The 12940-nt window shown below is 63.4% G+C and overlaps 1 protein-coding gene across 2 annotated transcripts; it reads right to left on the bottom strand.

Moving 5' to 3' along the window:
* Positions 1 to 1922: 1922 nt before the first annotated feature.
* On the bottom strand, positions 1923 to 10694 carry TFAP4 (transcription factor AP-4). 2 transcript variants are annotated; one of them, XM_074158662.1, is made up of 7 exons: positions 10457 to 10545; positions 5699 to 5864; positions 5071 to 5169; positions 4338 to 4508; positions 3934 to 4071; positions 2301 to 2459; positions 2000 to 2194 (listed from the first exon to the last, which is right to left on the bottom strand). In XM_074158662.1, the coding sequence occupies exons 1-7, from the start codon at positions 10543 to 10545 to the stop codon at positions 2000 to 2002; spliced, it is 1017 nt and encodes a 338-aa protein (XP_074014763.1). The 2 variants fall into 2 exon arrangements, with proteins under 2 accessions (XP_074014762.1, XP_074014763.1); XM_074158661.1 differs by having other exon boundaries at positions 1923 to 2459; positions 10457 to 10694.
* Positions 10695 to 12940: the final 2246 nt, after the last annotated feature.

The raw sequence follows: 12940 nt of genomic DNA on the forward strand, positions 1-12940 counted from the left end.
ACGGCCACCCAGTGCTGTCCCCAAAGCCTTGCCGCGGCAGAGTGGCCCCTGGGCTCCATCACTTTGGGGGGGGGGGGGGGAGGGGCAAATGACCCACCATTCTCTTGGAATGGGCCAAACTGGGAAGAAAACAACACACACACACCCCAAATCTGTCTCCTGCAAGTGTGGGAGCAGAAGGTGAGATGAGGGTGGCGGGGAGGGAACACAATGGCACAGGAGCCAGCCCTTGGCCGGGCACCACAGAGGGTCGTGGTGTGGAGGGGAGTGGGAGAGACCCACGGCCATGGGGGGGGATGCTGAAAGGTGGGTGCCCCATGGGAAAAGATGGGTGTCTCCCCCAAAAAAGCCATGGAGAGAGATGGGTGCCCCCACCCCACCAGACCCATGCGACAAACTAGCAGCCTCATGGAGAGCTGTGCAAAGAGATGAGTGCACCCCACAAGCCATGGGGACACCCCCATCCTGGGACACCACGAGTGCCATCCCCAGGGCAGGGGGACACAAGGCCTGACCCCGGCCCCCCCCACAGCCGAGCAGCTTCAGTCCCAGACCCCTCCCCTCATCTCAGCAGGGAGCTGAGCCCCGACGCACTCGTAGCATGTGTGGGCAGCGCTGGCAGAGCTGAGCCTTTAAATATAGCCCAGCCGCTCAGCAGGAAAACTCGCCAGGGCCAGCATCCTTCTGCCTGCGATTCCCAAGGCAGGCAGCGCTCCCCTACCCTCCCCGCGAGCCCCCGGGTCCCCTGAGAGGGACGGGTGTCCCCCAGGGGCCAGATCCCCGTCCCCTGTCCCCATCCCACCCACCCCCCAACAAACGTTAACGCCAGGACCGAGCTTCTAAAAAACCAAGTACAAACTTTATTTTGTTTCTTTACAAAGGCACGAGCCTCTTTTTTTTTTTTCCAACTTTCTTAACAAAATAGAATAGCTTCTCAATCAACACAAAGACCTGAAAATTGTAAAAAAAATACAAAAAAAAAAAAGAAAAAAAAAAAAAAAAGGGAAAGGAACCGAGAAACAGCTGCGGCTGGAGGGGGGGGGGGAACCTACCAAATACCACCAAGGCTCTACACACAACTGGCCTAAAACCCTACAGCCGGGCAGGGGGCGGCGGGGGCGAGGTGGGGGGGGGACACACACAAAATGGGGACCCCCCCACCCGCCACGACAGACCCAAGCAACACAATCACAAAAGAGAAAAGCTCTTCGGAGCTGACGGACCCCGCGAACTGGATTAAGTGCTTAAAGGAGGGATGGGAGCGGGATGGGGAGGGGGACAGGGATGGGGACGGGGATGTAAAATCAGCCCCCAAATCGCCATCCCAGTGCCAAGGAGGTGGGCGTTGGAAACGCTCGGGGGAATGGCATATGCCAGCCCTCCGATGGCATAATCCCAGGATTTTTTTTACTCTCCAAAGGGCCCCACATGGGGTGCGGGAGCCGTGATGGGGCTGGTTGTACCCCAGAGTCAGGGGGCGCCTGTCCCGTGTTTGCTGCTGTGTCACTTGGCATCTCCCCCCTGCTTAAAAATGAACATTTAATTAAAAAAAAAAACAAAAAACAAAACAAAACACAAAAGAGGAGGAAAAACCAAATTAAGATCCCAACCGAAGCCCCCATTCCCAAGGGAATGCCATCAGGAACACCGGGGCTGCTGGATTCCCCATGGGTCAGCGGTGGGAGGGTGTGATAAAATGGGATGGGGGGCTGCAACCCTCCACCCCTAACACCCTCCTGCCACGGTCCCACTGAGCCCCGAGCCCCCCGTGTCCCACTGTGGCTGCCCTTGAGCACCCACCCCCCCCTCCCCGAGCCGCCCCCCCCCAGGAGCTGAAGGGTGACCTTTGCCTGCTTCTAGCGCTCTGCTTTACAGTATTGGAAAAAGGTCATAAAAGAGACCCAAATCGCGTTGTATTTTTTAAAAATTTCAGCATATTCTCTGACGTTTCCCCCCCACCCTGCCCCGGCTCCCCTCCCCGGCTGCCGGCCGGGGGGTGTCAGGGCAGTTCCCCGTCCCCCGAGGGCTCTTCTTTGCTCTGGTCCATGGAGTCACTGTCGTTGCCCTCGGTGTCGGAGGCGGTGTCGGAGGCAGAGGGCTCGGGGCAGGCGCGGGCCGGCGTCACGATGACGGCGCGTCTCTGCTCCTCTTCCTGCAGCTGCTTCTCCTGCGTCCCCTCGATGTGCTGGATCGCCTGCCGAGGGCAACCACCGCCCGTCAGGACATCGTGTGTCCCCTCCGATGCGTCCAGGGGGGTTAGGGATCCCCCCCAAAAGCCTCACCCGCGGTCCCCTCCTTACCTGAACGATGGTGTCAAGGTTTTGCCGGGACGTGGAGACTGTGTTGATGACCGAGGACGGGCCCATGGTGACCACAGTGACGTGATGGGAGGGAGGTGGCGCTGGAACAATCACGGTGGGGTGGTGGGTGGGCGCTGGGGGAGCGTGTGATGGCAGGAGCTGGGGAGAGAAGCAAGAAAAAAACAAACAACCCCCGGTCAGCAGGGATCTGGGCACAGTGCCGATAGGGAAGAGCATCGCGCTTGTTTGCAGAGCCCCAACTCCTTCCAGAGCCCATAAAAGCTGAAGCAGCAGCTCAGCTGGTCAAGTTCACCCATCCCGGACAGACACGAGAAGATGCCAGCTAAAAGCTGCCATCTCTTTAGCTTTGGCAGAGCGGAATGCGAAGGATTCCCCGTATCCCAAAGCGGGAAAGATTTGGGCTTTTAAGCAAGGAGAGCCAAGTGCCAGCCCTCCCATCGCCTCCATCTGCACAGCTGGGAACCCGCCGCACCCCTCGGAGATCCTGGTGAAAATAGCGGATGGGAAGATCCGCCCTAGCAGGAGGCTAAGGAGAGTTCACCTAAAAATAGGCTGAACTTCCCCGGGAGGTGGCCGGCAGGGATCCTGCGGGGACGCAGTTCCGCGGAAGCCAGAGGAGGGAGGAAGCTGGTTTTTCTCCCTCCCTTTGAAGCTCCCCAGGCTGAGCTGGAGGGTGGCAGTGAGCAAGGACTGGGTGCAAGCACCACGCTCGCCTCCTTGCCGCACCAGGCTGGCCTGAGGCTCCCCCCACCGTTGGCAAATCCGACTGTGACTGAAAGCTCCCGTCCCCGTAGTCCCCCTGCCAGCTCACCCGCTCCCCATTCCCAGCCTGGTGGGTGGCAGGGACTGGTTTGGGGGTCCCCAAAACTCAGCGGAAGTCACCCAGTGAGAGGTGAACTCCCAGAAATGGGGTTGGTCTCCGCACCGCTGCAAACCACCCGCTGTGGCACAGGGAGGATGACCTGCACAAAGTGCTGGCAGTGGTGCCATCGTGACTGCGGGCATCACCCGGGGATGGGACAGATGCCTGCTCATGGCCCAAGGGCAAGGAAATGTGGCCGGTGGGAGCCGGAGCAGGACCACGGCTCACCGGAGCAGAAGCTGCTCTCCACCCGTGCCCGGTGGGAAGGGAGATGCCACAACGGGGTAGGGGCAAATCAGGGGTGGCCACATCCAGCACCTCCCGGCACAGCCTTGGAAAGCCATGGGCTTGCTAGAGCCAGGCTGAATCCCTGCCCATACAAAGCCCTCCATGCCAGGGAATGGAGCTGCTTGGACGCCACCGCATCACAGTCCAAGCCACAATCGCCCCCTGAAACACAGGGTGCCCATGAGCGCAGCCCCCCTGAGCACTTGGGGGGTGTGTGTGTGTGTGTCTGTGTACTGATCCTTTCCCAATTCCCTGAGGGTGAAAGCTTTGCTGGGACACCACTGTCCATCCTGGCCAGTCCTAAGGGACGGGAGGTTCCAAGCACGTCAATGAGCTGCACCAACCCCCTGTGTTCCACCACCTGTGTGCCCAGCTGCACCTCTGGGGGGGTGGGAGGTCACTGGGGTGTCCCTGTGGGTGGGCTACGGCCAGGGTGGGCCGGGGCGGCGTCCGCACACTCACCTGGGTTCGGATCTGCTGCTCGCGCTCTAGCTTCTCCTGGTGCAGCAACCTCACCTGCTCCTGCTGCTGCTGGAGCTGCACTTGCTGAGCGATCACCTTCAGCTTCTCGGGGTACATGTGGGCCTCCAGGGAGCGAACCTGCCGGCCGAGAGAGCCCCAACACGTCGGTGGGGAGCCCAGCCTACTCCCAGCATGGCGCCCCCCACCTCACCAGGCACCCCACGTGGGGTGGGGAGAGCCCATTGCCAAGCGTGGAGCAGAGGTGGCCAGAGCAGATGACCCGTTGTCCCCGGGGGGCTGCAGCACAGCCATGGCAGAGCCCACTAGAGGGCGAGCCCTCCCCGGGCATGGCCAGTGTGGTGCTGCACAGCGCCGCAGCCGGATCCAGCCCCGCATGGCCTCACCTGCTCCTCCAGCATCATGCGGACTGAGCGCTCCTTGTCCAGCTGCTGCCGGAGCTCAATCATCTCCCGCCGCAGGTCTTCAGCTTTCTCATCCTCCCAGATGTCCGGCGAGCCGATCCCTTCGTCTTTGTCCTCCGCCCGTCGCCGCTTTGGGGAGGAGCCGCTGAACTCCTGCCACGGGGACATGGTGTAAGGGAACAGGGATGTGGTGTCAGGGGACAGGGACCAGCCCTGATGTTCTCCCCAGTATCCAGACCACGTCCGGGTGATGCCAACCCCTCAGCCACCCCCCAGCACAGCTCCCTGCAGGGAAGGGGCTCCCCAGGGACATTGGCAGCACCTGGGGATGGACAGGCTCCTGCGCCCTGTGTGTGCCCACCATCCTGGTCCTCACCCTCCCAGCCTTGTGCAAGCCCGTTTCTCACACCATGACACCCAGGGTGGCTGAACCAGGCCAGCCCAGAGCCGGAGCTGCCACCAGGCCATATCCCAATATCCCAAATGGAAAATGGGACCACAGCCCCTCTCCCCCTGCCAGATAAGGGGTGCCAGGTTGAACTGGGCTCTCCTGCCCTGCCAGGAGGGTGCGGAACATCTCCATCCCCCAGCTTGTTAGGGCAGAGGGTCTCACCCTGACCCCAAGAACAGCAACAACATCCCCTCCCTGGCCAGCTGGGACTGTTCCATCCCATCCCATTCCATCCCATCGCTGGGGTGCGCAGGCAAGCACTACCTGGATGAACCGCTTGAGCTGGGTGTTCTGCTGCAGTAGCCGAGTCTTCTCCTGCTCCAGGGAGAAGATGTACTCGGCTGTCTGCTGGAGGATGGCCGCCTGCAGGAGAGCCAGGAGGGAGACGGTGAGGCAGGTGAGACTCTGGTGTCCCCCCAAGGATCTCCCCCCCTGCCGATTCCCTCCCTGCCTGGGAGACAGCAGCACCGCTCTTCGCCTGGCCCCGGTGTTTCCATCCAGGGTCTGCTTCACTCCCGGGTCTCCCCTAGGATTTCCACCATGGTGAACTTCCAGTTCACCCATCTCGGGAAGCCAACTGGCTGCTGAGCGCCCCCTCCTCGCCCCACTCCCCTCTGCAGCAGGGCCACCTCATCACCTGGGCATATGCCATGCTGCTCCCGGGGTATGGGGTGCTGTCACATGTACCCAGCCCATCCCAGGACACCAGGTTTGCGATGCACACCCACTCCCACCGAGGAGACCTCCCCAGGAGACACCTCCATCGGTGGATTAATACATGCAAATATCCCCAATTACTCTCCCTGCCTTGATAAGCACCGATGAAAACCTCCACATGCGGAACCGGTGTCTTCACCCCGCATCACGGTGGCCCCAGTGATGTCCTGCTCACCTTGCTGAGCTTCTCCCCGTCCGTGTGTGGGATGAGGGTTTTCAGAGACTGGAAGCCAGCATTGATGCTCTGCATCCGCCGCCTCTCGTTGCTGTTGGCGATTTCCCTGCGTATCCGACGCTCCTGGTCCCGCTGGGTCTCCGGAGTCAAAGGGATGTTGGCCAAGCTGCGAGAGGGGCATGGGGTTAGGGAGGAGGGTACTGCACCCCTGCTGCTGGCTGCCCCCCGCTTTGCAATCACGATGCCGAGCCACCAAAGGGACGGGAAACACAGAGGAGACGATGGCGAGCACAAAAGCGGGTGGGTGGGTTTCTCCAGCCCCATATCCAAAGCTCCAGGGGATGCATCGACCGAACGGTGGCCCCGGCGAACTCAGACAGGGGCTGCCCAACGCCAGCGCCGATGGCAAGCCTTGGCGAGGGGAGTGGAGGGGACATGGCAGGGACCCCCGGGTGGGCGAGGGAGGCTGTAGGCCGGCCGGCTGGGTCCCCACGGGGCCGGCCAGCGTGTGTGGCCCCGGGAAGGCGGCTCCCTCCCTCCCGCCCCACTGATGGCTTCCAGATGACAGCTCCCAGCAGAGAAGCCCCCGTCCCACCCCAAGCCGCAGCTCCCGCCTGTTTCCTGCCGCCGCCTCCTCGCCCCCCGCGCCCTTGCCCCGCAGATGGGCCGGGAAATGCCTCCCGGAGCCAGAGATGCCGCCGGCAGCAAGCAGGCATGGTGGTGGGGAGGGCTTTGGCTAGCCAAGGCCAACACCTGTGGGTCCAGGGCACCCGAGCAAAGCCCACCACCGCTGTGGGGGTCCAGCTTCTTCACCCACACCCCGCTTCTTCCCCGGGACAGCCCAGGGAGCAGGGCAACTGAATCCGGGCAAGGATTTTGGATCACAGGGGGCCCACCAGGCAGTGGCCAGCACCGGCAATTAATTAATAAGCTGAGGGCTGGGGTGATAGCTGCTTGTTATGCCAAACCAACGTGACCGGCAGCCCCTGCTATGCTGCTGGCCATCCCTGTTGCCACCAGCAGCCGCTCTCTGTGGGGTGCAGGCAAGCACCCATCACCCTCTGGCTGCAAGTCAAGTGGCCGGCGCCAGGGATGCGGCGAGGACCGAAGACTAAACACACGGGCCGGGCTGACGGCACGAGGCGAGATAAGATGGGCTTTGGCCTCTCCCCCAGGTGCCCAGCGGCTCCAGGATGGGGAGATGGGACTGTCCCACCCAGCGCCTTGGCAGCACCAGGCTTTTCCTGCCCTCCCGGTGAGGCCATGGAGGAACCATGGAGGTTTGGGAGCCCCGGGGTCAAAACGGCAAAGCCAAGGGCTCTGAAATACACGGGGATAGGGAAAGATCACAGCTCAGCCTAGAGGGATGGGGAAGGATCCCAGTGCATACCAGGGAAAAGCGGAAGGATCCCAGCTCAGCCCAAGGGGCTAGGAGAGGATCCCAGCACATCCCATGGGGATGGGGAAGGATCCCAGCTCAGCCCAGAGCCATGGGGAAGGATCCCCACTCATCCTAGAGGGATGGAGAAGGATCCCAGCTCGGCCCAGGGGGCCGAGAAGATGTTTTCCCAAGGCAGCATCCTGGGTCTCCTGAGGCTGGTGCTGGGTGCTGAGCACCCACTGCACCGGATCCCTCCTGTGCAGCTCCCAATGGGTGTCCCAGGGGGTGCGGAGCTGGGGTGGGTGCCTGGGGGTCTGCCTCACTCACAGGGAGCAGCCGCCTGCCATGTGGAGCAAGAGCTGGGATGGCGGGATGGTGGCACAGGGCTCCCATCCGGCGGTGGCCATCGCCTGCCTCCCTGCTCCTGCCAAAAACCAGCCCCAAACTCATCCCCCAAACGTGCCAACGCTGGCAGGTCTTGGGGACACTACCCCTTCGTACGGGCAGGGTCTGTCCCCTGGCACAGCCATGTCTGGTGGGGACAGGGAGGTGGCCACTCCGGGATGTCCAACCACCAGCCATGGCCACGCAAGGGGAATGGGATGGAGAGGCCCAGGACCGGGCAGCGCGGAAGCAGTTTCTTAACTCCCGGGGAAGGAGGAAGAGCCTGCTTCCTCGCCAGCAGAGCTCCCGCAACCTGCCCCAGCGGCTCTTCCTGGGGAGAGACCCAAGAAGTGACAGCTACAGGCGGAAAGGGGGAGAAGAAACCATAGATTCAGAAGCTGGCCTGGCACCCAGCGCCACCGAGGACAGGGCAGGACAGAGGCAGGGGGAGAAGACGGCACCCACCGGAGCCCTGGCACGGCAGAGAAGCCCCCGAGGGGCCCCCAGCCCCATGTCAGTGCCGTGGGGCCTGGGTCGGGCGAGTACAATTTGGTCCACCCCGTTCTGGCGGCATGGCAGCCCCCGGCACAGCCCGGTGGGGATGTCACACTGGCCCGGACCTACCTCGAGGGAAACAAACCCACGGGGGTGTCGGAGCCGCTGCTGCTGCCCGGCGAGGAGGCCGGGGGCTCGGTGGGGCCATGGCGGACACCCCACTCTGCCCACTCCTGTCTGCCACTGCCCACAACCAGTGCTCCGGTTTGTGCTGGTGGGCAGAGGGGGCACGGTCCTGCAGGGCAGGGTGTCCCCGAGGTCCTCGAGGTCACAGGCAGGGTGTCCCTGAGCTCATAGTTAGGGTATCCCCGAGTTTGCACGAAGGGCATCCCCCAGCCCGCTAAGCTTGAGGGCAGGCTGTCCCCGAGGTTGCAGGCAGGGTACACCCAAGTTCACAGGCAGGGTGTCCCCAAGCACACTGAGCACACAGGCAGGCTGTCCCTAAGCTCGCAGGACGGGTACCCTCAAGCTCACAGGCAGGGCATCCCCGAGCTCCTGGAGCTCGAGGGCAGGGTGTCCCCAAGCTTGAAGTCAGGGTGTCCCTATCACAGGCAGGGTGTCCCTAAGCTCGCAGGCAGGGTACCCTCAAGCTGACAGGCAGGGCATCCCCGAGCTCCTGGAGCTCAAAGGCAGGGTGTCCCCAAGCCTGCAGGCAGGGTGTCCCCAAGCACACCAGGCAGGATGTCCCCGAGCTCACAGACTGGGTGTCCCCGAGCTCGGAGCAGTGGAAAGTCAGTGAGGCTCCCCCAGAGCTCTGCCCCACGCCTGGGGGGATCATGGGGTCGCGTAGCCCCCCAGCCCCAAGCAGGACCCCCACATTTCCCTGCCCCAGGCGCTTGCCGTCCCACCCAGGCCACGGGCCCACACCGGCTCACAGCCACCCACAGCGACTAACGTGGGGGGACCCAGCGAAGCCACCCCACTGCCCTGCGTCCCTGCCCCACAGCCACAACCCCTCCGGGGGGCTCAGGTGTGGGCATCCCCCAAGCACCCCCCCCACCCCAGGTGAGCCTGTGGGGCGGCAGGGAGATGGGGCAGGGCCGTGGGCACCCCCTGTGGGGCAGGGCTGGCCCCAGGGGGGAGTGTGTGTGCTGGGGCAGGGCCGCCCCACAAAAGGGTTGGGCCTGGAGGGGCCTGGGCTACCCCACATGAGTAGTGGGGCCTGGCTGCTGTGGGCTGCCCCATGGGCCTGAGCTGCCCCACAGGGACCACAGAGAGACCCCAAAGGTCTGAGCTGCCCCACAGGGAACCCATGGGGACTCCACTGGCCTGAGCTGCCCCACGGGGACCCCATGAGGACCCCACAGGCCTGATCTGCCCCATGGGGACCACAGAGGGACCCCACAAGGGCCCCACAGGCCTCAGCTGCCCCATAGGGAACCCACAGGGACCTCATGAGCCCGAGCTACCCCATAGGGACCCAACAGGCCTCAGCTGCCCCACAGGGAACCCACAGGGACCTCATGAGCCCGAGCTGCCCCACAGGGACCACAGAGAGACCCCGCGGGCCTCAGCTGCCCCATAGGGCACCCACAAGGACCCCAGGAGCCTGAGCTGCCCCACAGGCCCCTCGGGGCCCGGCCCACCCCCCATGCGCGGCAGGGCCCGGCCGCTCAGGCCCGCCCCACGGCGGGGGGGGGGGCCCTTGTGCCGCCCCGCGGGTCCCGGAGCGGCGGGGCCCGTTCCGCATGGCCCCGCGGGGCCTTTGCCGCCCCCCTCCACGCGTGGCGAGGGCCCACAACCCGCCGCCTCCCCACCAGGCCCCGCCGGCCCGGAGCGGCCCGGTGGCTCCGTCCCCATTCCCAGCCGGGGCGAGGCGGGGTGGGGGTGGGGGGGGGGGGACGGAGGGCTTTGGGGGTGGGTGTCCCCGCCATCCGCCGCGTCTCCCACCCGCGCCGTGTCGCCGGGCTTTGTGCCGCCGCCTTCCCCGCACTACATGTCCCGGCAGCCCCGGCCGCGACCCGCCTCCTCCGGGAGGGCTGCAGAGTCACGGCCAGGCCCGGCAGTAAACACACACCACCGCCCCCCCCACACACACATACGGCACACTACCCCACGCACGCCCCGCCGGACCCCCCCCCCCCCCCCCCCCGCCACGCACCTTCAAACACCACCCCCCCCACCACCACGCGCACACCACCCCCCCACCCCCAAACCCACGGGTGAAGGGGGGGCGATGGGGGAGGACGGCGCCTTTCCACCCCCCCTCCCTCCCCTCCGCTCCCCATGGCCACGCGTGGCCGCCCGGCCCCATGTGCGCGGCCGGGACCACGTGCGGGCGGTGGGGCTGCGGCGGCCGCGCCGCGCTTCCCCCCCCCATCCATTCCCCCCCTCCCAAATCACCCTAAAAACACCATTTTTTCCCCCCTTTTTTGCCCCAAGCCCGGCTCGCCCGGCGTGTGTGTGTGTGTGTGTGTGCGTGCGTGCCCCCCCCCCACCTGCAGAGCCCGCCGATGACCTCCTTCTCGGATTTCCTGAAGTGCTGCAGGGAGGGCACCTTCTGGGCCGGCACCATGAAGTACTCCATGCCGGGAGGGGGGTACGGGGCGGGGAGGGGGGGGCCCGGATCCTCCGGCTCCGGCTCCTCCGGCTCCGGCGGCCTCTGCCTGCGGCTCAAGGCGGGAAACAGCTGGTGCGAGCGCGGCGGCTCCCGCCCGCCCGCCGCCGCCTCCCCCCGCCCCCGCCGGCGCCGCCCCCGCCCGCCACCGGCCCGGGTAAACAAAGGGCGGCGGGGGGAGACGGCCCCCACCGGGGGATCGAGGTGAGGTGTGGGGGGGGGATTGGGGGGTGTCTCCCCTCCCCGCCCGTCTCACACCACCGCCGACCGTCCCGACCTGGCCGGTCCCCAGCTCGTCCTGTCCCCATGGCATCCCGGCTCGTCCCGTCCCATCCTGCCCTGGCACCATGCTGTCCTATCCTATCCTATCCTATCCTATCCTATCCTATCCTATCCTATCCTATCCTATCCTATCCTATCCTATCCCATCCCATCCTAACCTGTCTTGTCCCCAACCCAACCCGTCCTGACCCCATCCCATCCTATCCTGGCCTGGCCCCATCTCATCCCATACCCATCACATCCTGTCCTCATCCCAACCTATCCTATCCTATTCTATCCTGACCTGTCTTGTCCCCAACCCTACCCGTCCTGACCCCATCCCATCCCATCCTACCCTATCCTGGCCTGGCCCCATCTCATCCCATACCCATCACATCCTGTCCTCATCCCAACCTATCCTATCCTATCCTATCCTATCCTATCCTATCCTATCCTATCCTATCCTATCCTATCTTGTCCCCAACCCAACCCGTCCTGACCCCATACCATCCTATCCTGGCCTGGCCCCATCTCATCCCATACCCATCACATCCTGTCCTGTCCTGTCCTATCCTATCCTATCCCATCCCATCCCATCCCAACCTGCCCTGTCCCCTTCTGATCTTATCCTACCCCATCCCATCCTATCCTGACCTACCCTGTCGCCATCCCATACCTATCCCATCCTACCTCATCCCATCCTACCCCAACATGTCCTGACCCCATCCTATCCTGCCCTGTCTGCATCTGATCCTATCTTACTCTATTCCATCCTATCCTGACCTGTCCTGTCCCCATCCCATACCCATCATATCCTATCCTCATCCCATCCTATCCCATCCTGACCTGTCTTGTCCCCATCCCATCCTGTCCTGACGCCATCCCATCCTATCCTATCCTGGCCTGGCCTGGCCCCATCCCATACCCATTGTATCCTATCCTATCCCATCCCATCCCAACCTGCCCTGTCCCCATCTGATCCTATCTTACCCTATCCCATCCCATCCTATCCTCATCTGTCCTGTCCCCATCCCATACCCATCACATCCTATCCTCATCTCATCCTACCCCATTATCATCCCATCCTGACCCGTCTTGTCCCCATCTCATCCCATACCCATCACATACCCATCACATCCTCTCATCCTATCCTATCCCCATCCCATCCAGCCCTGTCTCTATCCCATCCTATCCTATCCTGGCCTGGCCCCATCTCATCCCATCGCTGTCCCATCCTGTCCTCACCCCATCCTACTTCATCCCATCTCATCCTGCCCTAGTCCTATCCTATCCCATTATATTGCATCCTGTCCTGACCCTATCCTATCCCATCCTGCCCTGTCCATATCCTATCCTATCCTACCTTAACCCACCCCATCCCATCCTATCCTGACCCATCCTCAACCCATCCTACCTCATCCCATTCCATCCCATCCTGCCCTAGCTCTATCCTATCACGTCCTATCGTATCCCATCCTGTCCCTATCCTATCCTACCCTAACCCATCCCATCCTATCCTGACCCATACCCATCACATCCTACCCTCAACCCGTCCTAGATCATCCTGTCCCATCCTGCCCTATCCTATCCCATCCCATCCTGACCTGTCTTGTCCCCATCACATCTTATCCCAACCCATCCTACCCTACCTCACCCTGTCCTGTCCCCATCCCATCCTGTTCCATCCTGTTCAACCTCATCTCATCCTGTCCCATCCAATCCTGTCCCCATCCTATCATGTCCTATATCCGTCCTGTCCCATCTCATCCTGCCCTTATCCCCATCCCATCCAATCCTATCCCCATCCTATCCTATCCCATCTTATCCTATCCTGTCCTGTCGCCCTCTCATCTTGTCCCACCCCATCCCGACTCATCCTACCCTACCTCACCCTGTCCTGTCCTATCCCATCCTGTTCTACCCCATCCCATCCCATCCCATCCCATCCTGTCCCTGTCCCCAGCAGGGCCCAGCACCCCCCGCTCCCCCCCCCAGCCCTGGGTCACTGCACCCCCTCCTCTACCCCATGACTCTGCCCCACAGCATGCCACAGGGCCCGGCCCTGCCCCACGGGGTGCTCAGGGGGCAGGGGCTGGGGGACCTG

This window comes from Numenius arquata, chromosome 14, assembly GCF_964106895.1.
Source record: "Numenius arquata chromosome 14, bNumArq3.hap1.1, whole genome shotgun sequence".
NCBI lineage: Eukaryota > Metazoa > Chordata > Aves > Charadriiformes > Scolopacidae > Numenius > Numenius arquata.